At 33.7% G+C, this 12,013-nt stretch overlaps 3 protein-coding genes across 3 annotated transcripts; 1 reads left to right on the top strand and 2 right to left on the bottom strand.

Annotated features, from left to right (window-relative positions):
- Window positions 1-961: 961 nt before the first annotated feature.
- LOC132701116 (pre-mRNA-splicing factor 38B-like) lies at window positions 962-3,064 on the bottom strand. Its single transcript, XM_060668810.1, has 4 exons — window positions 2,798-3,064; window positions 2,511-2,739; window positions 1,977-2,112; window positions 962-1,519 (listed from the first exon to the last, which is right to left on the bottom strand). Exons 1-4 carry the CDS (start codon window positions 2,921-2,923, stop codon window positions 967-969), a joined length of 1,044 nt encoding a protein of 347 aa, XP_060524793.1. The 5' UTR covers window positions 2,924-3,064; the 3' UTR covers window positions 962-966.
- Window positions 3,065-3,138: 74 nt separating this feature from the next.
- LOC132701117 (large ribosomal subunit protein uL2m) lies at window positions 3,139-5,346 on the top strand. The gene is made up of 2 exons (XM_060668811.1): window positions 3,139-3,762; window positions 3,815-5,346. The coding sequence occupies exons 1-2, from the start codon at window positions 3,306-3,308 to the stop codon at window positions 4,270-4,272; spliced, it is 915 nt and encodes a 304-aa protein (XP_060524794.1). The 5' UTR covers window positions 3,139-3,305; the 3' UTR covers window positions 4,273-5,346.
- A 228-nt stretch (window positions 5,347-5,574) lies between these two features.
- Window positions 5,575-8,856, bottom strand: LOC132701119 (uncharacterized). Its single transcript, XM_060668814.1, has 3 exons — window positions 8,395-8,856; window positions 7,567-7,585; window positions 5,575-6,474 (listed from the first exon to the last, which is right to left on the bottom strand). Exons 1-3 carry the CDS (start codon window positions 8,563-8,565, stop codon window positions 6,335-6,337), a joined length of 330 nt encoding a protein of 109 aa, XP_060524797.1. The 5' UTR covers window positions 8,566-8,856; the 3' UTR covers window positions 5,575-6,334.
- Window positions 8,857-12,013: the final 3,157 nt, after the last annotated feature.

Here is a 12,013-nt window from a genome sequence, read left to right as displayed (position 1 = left end):
CAGGCCCGTGTTTTAAAGTTCAATTGGACCCATTTTGCGAGTTTTTATTGGAGTGTTTTTCAGAGGTCCTATTGGACCCTTGGATTTTGGGATTCTTCAGCAATATTTAGCTTACTCTGGGCGGGTGGCGTATTGGCCCCTCCTGATGACCGTTGGGCTCTTTGGTGGAATTTTTTGGCAAACCTTGTCTATTGACCTTAGGTATGTTCTGTTTAACTTTTCCAAGCTGCTCGGCGTTATAATTGTCGTTTGATTCTAAAGAGGTTGAGGGAGGGCTTCATTTTCTTTTTCTGCTGAGCAATTTCTCCAATTTATTGATCGGTTCTTTCAAGACTGAGTGGGATCTTTCGGAAACTCATGATAGCAATCGATGTTTTCGACCCACTTTTAATTTGTTTTTGTGATCAATTTTATTTACCCGTGAAAGACACATGGACCGTACGCACGAGAAACACATAGTGAGAAGTTAGCAGCAGGATCGCAAGTGGGCACAATTGGCTCTTCTTCTTTATATATATATCATAGGACAGGACAATGGTATCTGTTTCATTCTATGCGTTCAATATAGTCACCGAATGAATTAATAAATTAGTATTATTCCGATGGTCACTGATATCTTTAAATAGCCTGTTCCACCCTTTTAACTTTGGTTTGTCCTTTTTTGAAAGTATCCCCGTTTGACGTTGTTTTCAGTTAAAACGGAGTTAGTCTGTGACATCGTGAAATTGGGTAAAGTGCAGCGTATAAAAATAATAGGCTTACGTTGAAAATAATTGGATTTTGGGTAGAAACTTTTATATTTGCCATTTACTAGTTATGACACTGCCTTAATTTTTTTATTACAATAGAAATGCGTGTTTTTTTGAGATAGTCGTGAAAATAAAACAACAGCAAATAAAAACACTTTTAATCGAATAATGCGAAAATAGAAATATCTGAAACCTCAATTAGGCGCGTCGCAACGCGCTAACGTCTATCTCTACCCCTGCTACGCTCGTCTCTCGGGCTACGACGGGGACGTTCCTTGTCGTGTCGTCTTCTCTCGCGACTCCTACTTCGACGACGCGATCTCCGGTCTCGAGATTCCCTCCGTTCGCGGCTACAATGACGCCCGTTCGCCCTATGACCTCGTTCGTCACGAGGTCTATTTTTCCTTGAACTACCGGAATGGGTACTGTGTCTGCTACTGAGACGCGACGATGGTCTTTCTTTATGGACGCCATCTCCGTTAGGATAGGAAACGCTGTTTTGGCTGGCGACATTTGTACTGTAATCTTCCAAACGATTGATCTGATCGGTCGCATGTTGCAAGACGTCCTCTGTGTCTTTCTTTTGCCTCAACCATTGATGGTACAAGTCCATTTGGTTGTCGATTACCTCCCGCGTAATTTCGACTTGACTTTTGCGACTCGTGTGCACCGATTTGTATTTTATTCTACGTCGTTTCGCGTCTCTCTCTTTGATTAGCTGCTGCTCGAAGGACAATTCTTTGTCGCCCTCTTTTTCATTGTTGACGGACCTGAATATGTATTGTTTATATATATGCGAGGAAAATAATAAAATCTGAACATATTTTTATTCAAATGAAAAAGGACATTATGAAAGAGACAAGTCATATTGACCTCATAAAATAGTAAATAAATGGTACTTTTGCCTTATTCCTTAGTGTTATTTATAGAGAGAAATGAGTTATAAATGATAAAAGTAAAGCTTAATCGCTGTTTCCAAATACAAACAAATACTATCCTATCCTAATCACATTTAAATTGGTCAAAATTTGCAAAATGTACAAGTAGATCAAAAATCAATCAATACTTTATGTCACTATTATGCCACCAAGTATAAACCCTTTATTTCAAAATTTCAAGGCACTGATCAATAGGTTGAAATTTTTGTTTTGCTGCAATTTTTCTAATTGTCTTAATTGTAAAACCTTTTATGATATTAGTAAATAAGTTTATCATTATCATACTTACAAGGTAAACTCTTCCGGTTCGGGGGGTGGTTCAGTATTTTTGACGCAATAGTCATACAGAGCCAGTCTTTCGTCTGCTGAAAATGTAGAGTGTAGCCGATCTGACGTCATTGGATCAGGATCGTGACCATTCCAAGCTACCAAAAAAAGTTTAGTCAGAAAAAAATAGACATTTTTTTCTTTTGAAATTTTTTCTGGCCTTAGTACCCATGCCGAGATTTTTGAAGCTACATTTTATTGTCCAGCAAAAAAAACTGGGCTTTATTCTTTATACATAAAATTAATTTTGTCTATCTGAATATTTAAAAATTTGAGTTTTATGCAGTTCTCAAAAGTTAGCTAAGTAATTTGCATGCGTACCTTAATATGAAAAAGGATATACAAAAAAAGGATATTAAATGATTACAGAGTTTAAACAGTTGGTTGTCAAGACCATAGCAAATTTCTGAAATAAACAAATTTGCATTAAATCTCAGCCAAAAATATCAGTTGACTGAAATACAAAATTACTATTCTCAATGTTTCTTCTACCTACCTGCTCTAAATGTAGAATTGCTAAACCTTGCCGTGCTCAACACTTCTATTTTAGTTTTATTATCTAGTTTTATTGTGGAAGTAGTAGGACTTGGAGTATCCGACAAGAAATCTCCGTTAATATCATATCCATATGAGCGTATTTGGCACAGTCCAATGTGCTCAGCACTGGTTGCAAATGATAGCAAATGATTGGGATTTATGAGGCAGTTTATCTTTGGGTCTTCATTCTACAACAATATATACATTAATTAGGTATTTTACGGACCTGTTGTTTCTTTTTAATACCTCGACAGTATTCTTAGCATTCCACCCAAGAGACTGCAAAATTGCTTCCACATTATCCTTTGAAGATTTAATATATTGACTGAGGCTTTGCAGTTGTTTTTTTCTAACATCTATGTTGAACTCCATTTTATAAACGCATTTGTGTAAAAATTGAAACCTACATAACTATTAAACATTAAAAAAAGCAAGAGTAAAAAACCGCCTCAAAAATAATGTAGCAACTTTGCTGCCTCTACGTATTACCTGGTTTAGTTATTGGTTGCTTAGATAAATTATTGCTTTGTGGTTACTTCTGTGGTCAGATCATGGAATATAATTTGGTTAAAATACATTACTTTATGTTTACTGCATACGAAAAAGTTTTGTGGTTTAAATTTAACACGAATCTTTAATACTAAATTTGTTCAGTAATTGGATAATAGGGCGTTATTTTTCTGTGCCCCAAGCTTCCCAACTAATCAAATAACCTCCAAAAATAATTTTTTTTTCCAATATATTTTGGTTAGAAATGTCGAGTCTTATTAAAGCACTTACACGTTTATCGATTCTGGAAGTTGTTAGTTTACAAAAGACAAACGTGCGGTCTAAGACAAAATTCGTAGAAAAACCCGTAACAGGTCACGGAATAGCATTTAGAAGAAAAGTGCATTTTCCTGAAAAGTACACTGTTGAGCCATTGAAGGTGACAAATTTAGCAGGCAGGGATCCCAACACGGGTAGAGTTGTTTGTAACGGCATTGGGGGTGGTATCAAGCATAAATATCATTGGATTGACTGGAAAAGGGTAGGTCCAAAGGAAGGTCCCCCACAAGAAGAAAAAGTGATTAAAATTATAAAGGATGGTTGTCGAACAGCATTCATTGCACTGGTTGCTTATCAGGACAAATTAAAATATATTCTAGCCACTGAGAATATGAAAGCTGGCGATATTATTAAGACGTCTTGTCATATACCTAGAATACCAGGTAAATTGCCTTAATTATCTCATACAACTAATTTAATTCCAAACACTTTTAGTGAAGGCGAATGAGGGAGATGCTTATCCATTAGGTGCTCTTCCCACAGGAACAAAAATTAATTGCGTTGAGAAATATCCAGGTTTAGGGGGCTTCCTAGTCCATGCGGCAGGAGGATATGCAACAATTGTACGTAAAGAGTCAAATAATCATGTTGTAATCAGTGTTCCTAGTAAGAGAGAATTCAGTTTACCAGAAACATGTATGTGTACAGTTGGAAGATTAAGTAACGTGGAGCATGACAGTACCCCAATTGGATCAGCACAAAAAAATCGAGAATTGGGAAATCGCCCCCGATCAGGATGGTGGCAAAGAAAGACCGGTAAGCATGGTCGCAAACTACGTAGACCACCACCTGTAAAAACAATTGGACCAAAAAAAATAAGCACTACTGAAGTTGTATCCCTAACCTATAATGGACCTTTTGTTAAAACAATGCCAAGTCAATTTCATTACTAAAATGTAGTAGAAAGAAATAAGTTTAATAAATATCAGTGAGAAAAAGGGTTTTGTTAATTATGGAAGATAATTTAATTTTTGTTTCAAGGAACAATACATCTTGCAATTTTCTTGAAATTTGCCCACAAGCTAGAAGAAGAAGAAGAATAATTTGTGAGGTTAGGTCTGTAGGTTATGTGTAAACATTCTCAGCTGTGTGTTTTTAATATTACTTTTATTTGTAATTTAATGTAATGACTAAAAAACACTGGATATCTGTTTGGCACTATAATTCTTCAATTGGGCCCAATTCTCAGTATGTCGAGATTACGTGTTGCTCATCAGATTCAGAGAATGATTCCAGTAATGCCATAACAAACTCCTATTCAAATTTAGAGGACGCTTTAATATCTGACGGGAGCAGATTAACTTTAGAAAATAGTTTAATAAATTCCCCAATTATTGGCGGAAACAGTGTGGAGTTGTCGGAGTTGTCGCCAGAAATATCTCAATGCAAACCATTTACATTTCCCACACCACTATCCCCTGTGATAAAAAAACGACGTAAAATATTTAAGACAAGGAAAAAACATTTAGTTGAAATCACAAAGGCAAGGGCTGAGATTTTTTCTCCAGATTTATTTAAATACTCAGAAGTTGAATGTGCGTCTCCTACATTAGATTTGTTCAGTCAAGCCAGTAAATGCATTGAACCATTTCCTAGCCAGTTGGGTTCTGAAGTTGTTGCACTTGATTGTGGCTCAAGTTCGTTGCACCAAAAACCTCCAAGAAAAAAACGAAAATTCAAGAAGGAAAGTTTAGCATACCAAATGCAAAAAGTACTGAAACATCAGAAGGCACGAATTTCAATATGGCTTCATGAAAAGGATAATGATTTAGAGGATCATCTTGTGCAATTTGAGGATGAGCCATTGATATTTTTTGTTTGTAAATTGTGGAAAGAATATGGTAATACTATACTAGAATGCAAACAGGATTTTTCTGCTGATGTGACTGGTACAAAATGGTTTATGGTGGTAGTTGGAATAAATACTATAGCAAATATTAAATGGGAGATCTCAAAAAAATACATTTTGTATCCACCATACTCTACAAAAAGTGTGTTTTATAAAAATTTATCAGTTAAATGTTATTACAATGTTTTCAAATGCATGGAATACAAATATAGTTAAAACATAAATCATTTATTTATTAAATGACCACCTATTAATAACCATCCTTTATTTTCCTTAGCTGGATACATTGAATATAAGTGTTGAAATAATAGGTAAGTGGTAAAAAAATCAAAAACACAAAAATATGTTTTTATTAATTTTTTGCTGTTCATAAAGTTTCAGTATGAGTAACATTTTCCAGTAAAATATTGGTGGAAGAATATAGACACGCAATTAAAGACAATGGAAAGTTATTTGCCAGTATCTAAATATTTTATGGTTGGAAGATGAGTTGTACAGGTTCAAAATGAAGAATGTAATGAAACATGTAGTGAAAATAATTTTGTTTTTATAAATTTACATATAAAATTACTGTCAACTCTTATTAGTGTGCATAGTGATAATCTTTTCACTAGTTCTTAAAGTATAAGTCTTTTAATAGAAGTAATTAGGAATTATATGTGAGTGTAGAATGATTCAATTTTGATTGTCGAGGTAAAAAATCCTGCAGTATAAAATAAAAATAAACTTAAACACAATATACATTAAAATTAACAAACTCTGTTTAAAAATATTTCACATAGATACACGAAACACTCGTCTCTGAATGTTATGGAAGAAATCTCGAAAATACTGCTTGAATCCCTTACTAAAACGTATCATAAAATCGAAATTTTATTATTAACATAAAATTCGATTTGACGTTATTGCATTTTTTGAATTATTCACCCTGTTTCGCGATAACTCGAGACGATGTTATAACAACAATGGAATAAGTATAATTCCACACATCAACGTTACGTATATCTCCGGGACAATTATTGGTCTTTAGAGCGTTATACGGATAGAAACATCTTTTAACACCGATTAAAACATACTATGTATTGCTGGTTCCCTTCAGGTACTTCCTAATGACTATTGTTGCGAGTAATAAGAGTACTCCGCACTGTATTGGTACAATTGCAAATTGTGGTAAAAATTCTGGATGCAAAAGTTCTTGCAGACGTTCTAGCGCGGTTCGACCAGGCTTCGATTTTTTTTGTTCCATCTGCGGGAAAAATAGTTACACATAGAAAAATCACTGAAGATTTCCGCCTTAAAATTCACATAAGTGTTTATAAATGTTTCTTTACATTTGTAATGAAATAATGAGAACATGAATGAATTTTCAAAGGTTTCTAGCGTAACTATACGCAGGCCAAAGGTATTTTATATTTTTTTTTAACCAATGAGAGCACGCAGTTCGTGAATTCGACAGTATTCAGTTTGGCTGTTTTTTTTTCAGCAGTATTTGGTCAAAATGTCCCAGATCTCATTAAATTTTAAGTGAAAAAAACGAGTTACTCGCGTGGACATCGCTGTTTTGAAAGAAAATAGCACAAAATGCAGGTTACAGTGTATGACATAAATTTACGGTAACTACGACCTCTATATTGTCTAATAGCTGTATGGTTTTTATATCACATTAATATTAATGTCGCATATTGTTTGTTTTGGGTATGGAAGAAAAACGATTTTTTTTTTTACGATCACCACAGAATACTAACGACCACCGAGAGAATGGTCTAGTAGTGCGGACTTGTCAGTGGTGCCTTATACATAACATTAAACTTAACATAACATGGTTAGGTGGCTTTCTGATTAGTCTCATTCCAATTTAGAAAACATGTCTTTGTTTTCTTTAGGTGCTTAACTGAAACCTAGGCAACACGTTTTTTTCTATGCATGTATGTGCTAAGCTTAAGCACCCGTCTGATCCGACATCTAAGGGTTGTTTGGTCCCTGATGATGTCATTATTGCTACCTTTAATACGTTTGATTTCCTTTCCCTGTCATCATATAATTTAGCGATAGATGTTTTTAACCAATTTGAATAAACAAATGTGGTTTAGTGTATTAAAAAATATATATAAACTTTACCCACCGTAAAGTGTTTTATTTAAAGTCAACATTTTTTGTTGCAAGTGGTCAGGGCAGTCAATATTATTATTACCAACTGAACAAAGTTCGTTATATTTAAAGCCACGCTACTACTGTGACGCGTTAAAAACCAAAATTCGTGCAAATAGCTTAATCAAGTATATACATATTCAACTAGCAAGCAAACCTAGTAATACGATATGTGACAATCACAACTTACTTTGTAATCCTAAAGCATCCTGCAAATAATACGAAACTGGCTTAATATTGATCGTAATTGAAGGGGGGCTTGTGTATAGAGCGGGGAAATCTCCCATGCGAGATAGAAATTTCAACTTTCAACATTCGTTATAATTATTACCAATTCATACATTAATATATTCCATATATTGGGAAAGATGTCAATTCAGCGTACGTACATTATAAAATATGAAAGATATAGAGATGTTAAATCTTAAATCGGTTAACTCTGAACAAAATATTTGGATTATTTTTAAAAGCGCTTTGAGATCAATAAAATGGTCATTAGAATTTTACACGGTTTATTTTTTTATATCTTTTTTTCTCAAAACCTGAATCCTTACTATCTTTACAACCTATCGAGATGAAAAGACAACCCTGACAAATATTTTTAAATTAAAATCTGTTATCCTCATCTTGTAGGTCGATAAAAGGTTGAGAGAGAAACTTTCTTTTGCTTTTTTGCTTTTCAATAAACATTTTCGATTTTTTTTTTTTTTTTTGATAATGTAAGGAATATCTCCAAATTAGGAAGGTTGTTGTTAATTTAACCCGTGCGTGTTGTCGAGCATCCTTATCTTTGACACTGGTATATGATCGTTTTTAAAATTAAATTTAATACAGTTGAAATTTCCACGCGGCAACTGAACTTTATCAATTAGGTAAATAAATGTCATCGTTAGGAAAATAGCATGCCATATATAAAACCGTATATAAAAGCGAACTACAAGACGACATTCAAAAATGAAAAAAAATTCCCAGTTAACTGAATTAAATCCGATGTACCATCGCGTCGCAGCATACCTACCAGTTTGCCCTTTTGTTTCGCGCTACCGTTTCGTTTTTCCGCTTCCTTCTGGGCCTTATCGAAAAGGTCGCCCAGGAAATCGTTCACGTCACGCATCTTATCCGCATCGTTTTTGAACTGGGCTATCCTCAGGTCCAGCGATTGATTGAGGTCCAGCTCTAAGCTCGTCATGTTGTCGACTTGTTGATTTTAAACGAAAGGTGCAATATTTATGCGTTTCCAGCGGACACTTCAGCACTTTTGGTTATGTTTGTAAACACCATGCGCCCTTATATTGATCCCACGGAAATAGCACCGTCCCAGAACTGGGCCCACGCCGCCTCGGACCCGAGATTTGAGACTCGGGAATTGAAAAACCTGCCCGAAAAAAAAAAACAGCTCACGTGTGTGTGTGTGGGCACATGTAACCTTTGTTGTGGATAATAGAACATGTGTACTCGGCTGCGTGAGCAATCTGTTGCAGCGGCGCTCGTCACCTTGACGTGACATGATAATCATATTAGTAATTGCGGATGATACTCGGCGCGCAAAAAAATCTTTTTTACACGGTGTTTGAGTTGAGTTTTTGTTTTTAAAGGGTTACTTTGATTTTGGAAAAGTTTCAATTTTGGGACATGTGCGGCCCTGTTATGGCTACTTTTTAAAATTCCTTTAATATTGTACCGTGCGTTCAATTTATCTTGATAACATTTTAATTGGCTGTAACTTTTTTGTTTTTAGAGATATCATGGTAAACAAAAAAACAAAATGTGGGGTTAGTAGCCTTGTTTTTTCCCAAGTGACGTATAAAACAAAACTATCAATTTTCTGACATAAGCCTACATTATATTTTTTAAATGGGACTTCCTGTATATTATATATGTGTTCAATAGAATATCTTGTTCCGATTACAATGATGTAACACACTTTAGTCCACTCGTTTTGACAAATCAGCAAAAATAGGAAATTTTTATATAAATTCAGAGTGACACACTAAAGTAAAAAATTATTCGACTATTCTAAATATATGACCACTATTTTCCTGAACACATTTCTCATACACTCTAATTGTATGATATCTTGCATTTAGTAACGTTTCCGGATTGTCTTTTAACTGATTAATTGTTGCTGAAATCCTTTGCCGAAGTTCCACGATATTATTACAAGTAGTTCTGCACACTTGATATTTTATGTGTCCCCAAAAGAAAAAATTCATTCAAGCAGGGGTTGTTGGCTGGCCAATCCATAGTTCCGCCGTTCCCTATCCAACCCTTGAGATATTCCATGTTAAGAAAATTTTTAACTTGCACAACATTCTGAGGAGGCGCACCGTCTTGTGGCCATATAATCAGCGCTTATATATTTAGGGGTAAATCTTCTATATATTGTTCTATTTGGTGCTCTAAGAGTTGCAAATAATGATCTCCAGTTAACTCTCGTTCTATAAATATCGGACCCAAAATATGCCCATCTATGACACCATACCATTAATTGATTGGTACCCCTGGGTTTTTATTTCGTGTTTTTATCTAGGATTATTTAAAGACGAATATCGCGTATTTTTGTAGTATCTTGTAGTGAACGAACTTTCATCAGTCCATTTAATGTTTTTCAAAAAATAATTATTCTCATTATGTCTATTTAAAAAATCCAAACAAAAATTTAGTTTTTGAGTTTTACGAAACTAAGTGGAAAATTGGAAAAACCTGTGTCTTCATAAACTCTAGTAATAGAGGAAACTGGATGTACTTTATAGAATCCTAATATGATTGTCTTATTTTCTTCCTTTAAAACATTACGATTCCGACATGCCTTTTTAGCATATGATACGTTACCGTTTTCTGAAAATTTCTTTGCCAGCCTTGGAAATATCTGTTTTGAAGGAGCTCGGCGCTGTGGATAAAGTCTATTATACTGACGATGAGCTGCGGTTGCACTTTTATTATTTAAAAAGTATACTTGAAGCACATCACTCCTTTCACGGATGTTAAATTCACGAAAAACCATTTGTTGTTTATCTACTAATATGTCAAACATAAACATATTTTTATTTGTCAGTGGGGGCACTCTTTAAAATGTTATCAAGACAAATTGAACGCACGGTACAATTTGTCCCAGAAGGGCTAAAACGACCAAAGTTGTATTTCTTAATGGCACCTCCTTTACGTTATAGCATTTTCGGATTCTACCGACAGAATGAGTGCACTTTTTCATGTGATTTTTGATACCTAAATCTTAAGGATTCTTAAATAATTTAAATTTGTTGTGATTTGCAATTAAAATAAATTTTATAGCTGTATGAAAGTTCTCTCACTAACTTATTTGTCCTAACAGTAAAAGAAATACAAACAAAATAAGGTATTTTGTGCATATAAATTTATTATAAATTCCTAAACTAAATCATTGTTAAAATTTTATAAGTCCATATGTTTTGCTGTGATATTTTGTATTATATTTGCATCCATATTTATCACTATACCTATGACTGTAATAACAAAAATAATAATTTTTGACATAATAAGAACTTTATGTTTCCATAACTTGATTAATTTCATTAGACCGCCATTATAATTTAACTTACCAGGGACTGTACTTTTATTTACTCATCAAATGGTTTTTTCGAAGAATAAGCGAAATTATGGAATTGTGTTTTCTAAATAAAAGTTTTAGTGAATCAAGTTCTAAACTGTATTTAGAAATGTCAGATAATAGCTTTATTCGACTTCCTTCCTTTTTTTCCTCATGTAATGATATTATATGTCGATTTCTTCAATTTTACGGTATATTTGGTTAATTCTTTTAGGTGGACTGTATAATAAATTGAAAACTATTTGCAATAATGACAAATTAATTCGGCAATGATAATAAATGAGTTACTTGAATGACACCTTTAATGACTAAAATTACTAGTATCGTTACAGATGGTTTTGTCTTGATTGTAAGTGGATTTTTTTAAAGAATTTTAACTTTCAATTCTTTTTTCTTTTTTTTACTATGCCATACTGTATGTTTAAGATTGTGTCTACGCCATGCATCATTCTTAAAGATGCTTTAATGATATAAAGGTTTAATATGTCCTATTTACAATGACGCTGTAGTCAATTAGCACGGACGTCAGACCTGTGGTACCGCTCCAATAAAATTACGTAACCATCTGGCCATTAATAGGCAGAGAAAAAAATTCTCTGCAAAGTAGTTCCAACATATTTTCTCCTAACCATATTCCGATTTAGAGAACAAACAAAAACAAATTAATTTTTTAATTTTTAATATGAAACAAAACTTAATTTTGTATTTTTATATATTCATATATGCACTTCCATAAGGAATAAGTGGAATAATGAAAGGCTATATTGTATATCTACCCAATATTTATTGCGTATTTGTTATTAAAATAAGTGCAATATTGGTGGCTAGATGAATGGTGCGTCACATTAGAATCGTTTTCAAACGGTTATTGCTATATTTACACCTTTTTACAAAACTTAAAATATTATTTTAGCTGAGAGATCGAAATATTGACAATTAAATTGTGCCGTTAGGAAAAAGTAATACACAGATACAGATATTAACCTAGTCACTGGTATAACGAAGACATTTTGCGCTTCACCTATTATAAATGACTAATTTAAACCATACC

The sequence above is a fragment of the Cylas formicarius genome, unplaced genomic scaffold (assembly GCF_029955315.1).
Source record: "Cylas formicarius isolate icCylForm1 unplaced genomic scaffold, icCylForm1.1 PGA_scaffold_4__25_contigs__length_36172078, whole genome shotgun sequence".
Classification (NCBI taxonomy): Eukaryota; Metazoa; Arthropoda; class Insecta; order Coleoptera; family Brentidae; genus Cylas; species Cylas formicarius.
The sequence above is the reverse complement of the archived record's forward strand: the minus strand, read 5'-3'. Positions and strand labels throughout refer to the sequence as shown.

Coding starts and splice junctions, on each gene's coding strand:
- LOC132701116 (XM_060668810.1), bottom strand. CDS start 2,923: ATGGAGTTCAACATAGATGTTAGAAAAAAACAACTGCAAAGCCTCAGT. Junction 2,113..2,510: donor CAATTCTACATTTAGAGCAG/GTAGGTAGAAGA, acceptor TTTTTTTGGTAG/CTTGGAATGGTCACGATCCT. Junction 1,520..1,976: donor GAACCGGAAGAGTTTACCTT/GTAAGTATGATA, acceptor ATACATATTCAG/GTCCGTCAACAATGAAAAAG.
- LOC132701117 (XM_060668811.1), top strand. CDS start 3,306: ATGTCGAGTCTTATTAAAGCACTTACACGTTTATCGATTCTGGAAGTT. Junction 3,763..3,814: donor TCATATACCTAGAATACCAG/GTAAATTGCCTT, acceptor AAACACTTTTAG/TGAAGGCGAATGAGGGAGAT.
- LOC132701119 (XM_060668814.1), bottom strand. CDS start 8,565: ATGACGAGCTTAGAGCTGGACCTCAATCAATCGCTGGACCTGAGGATA.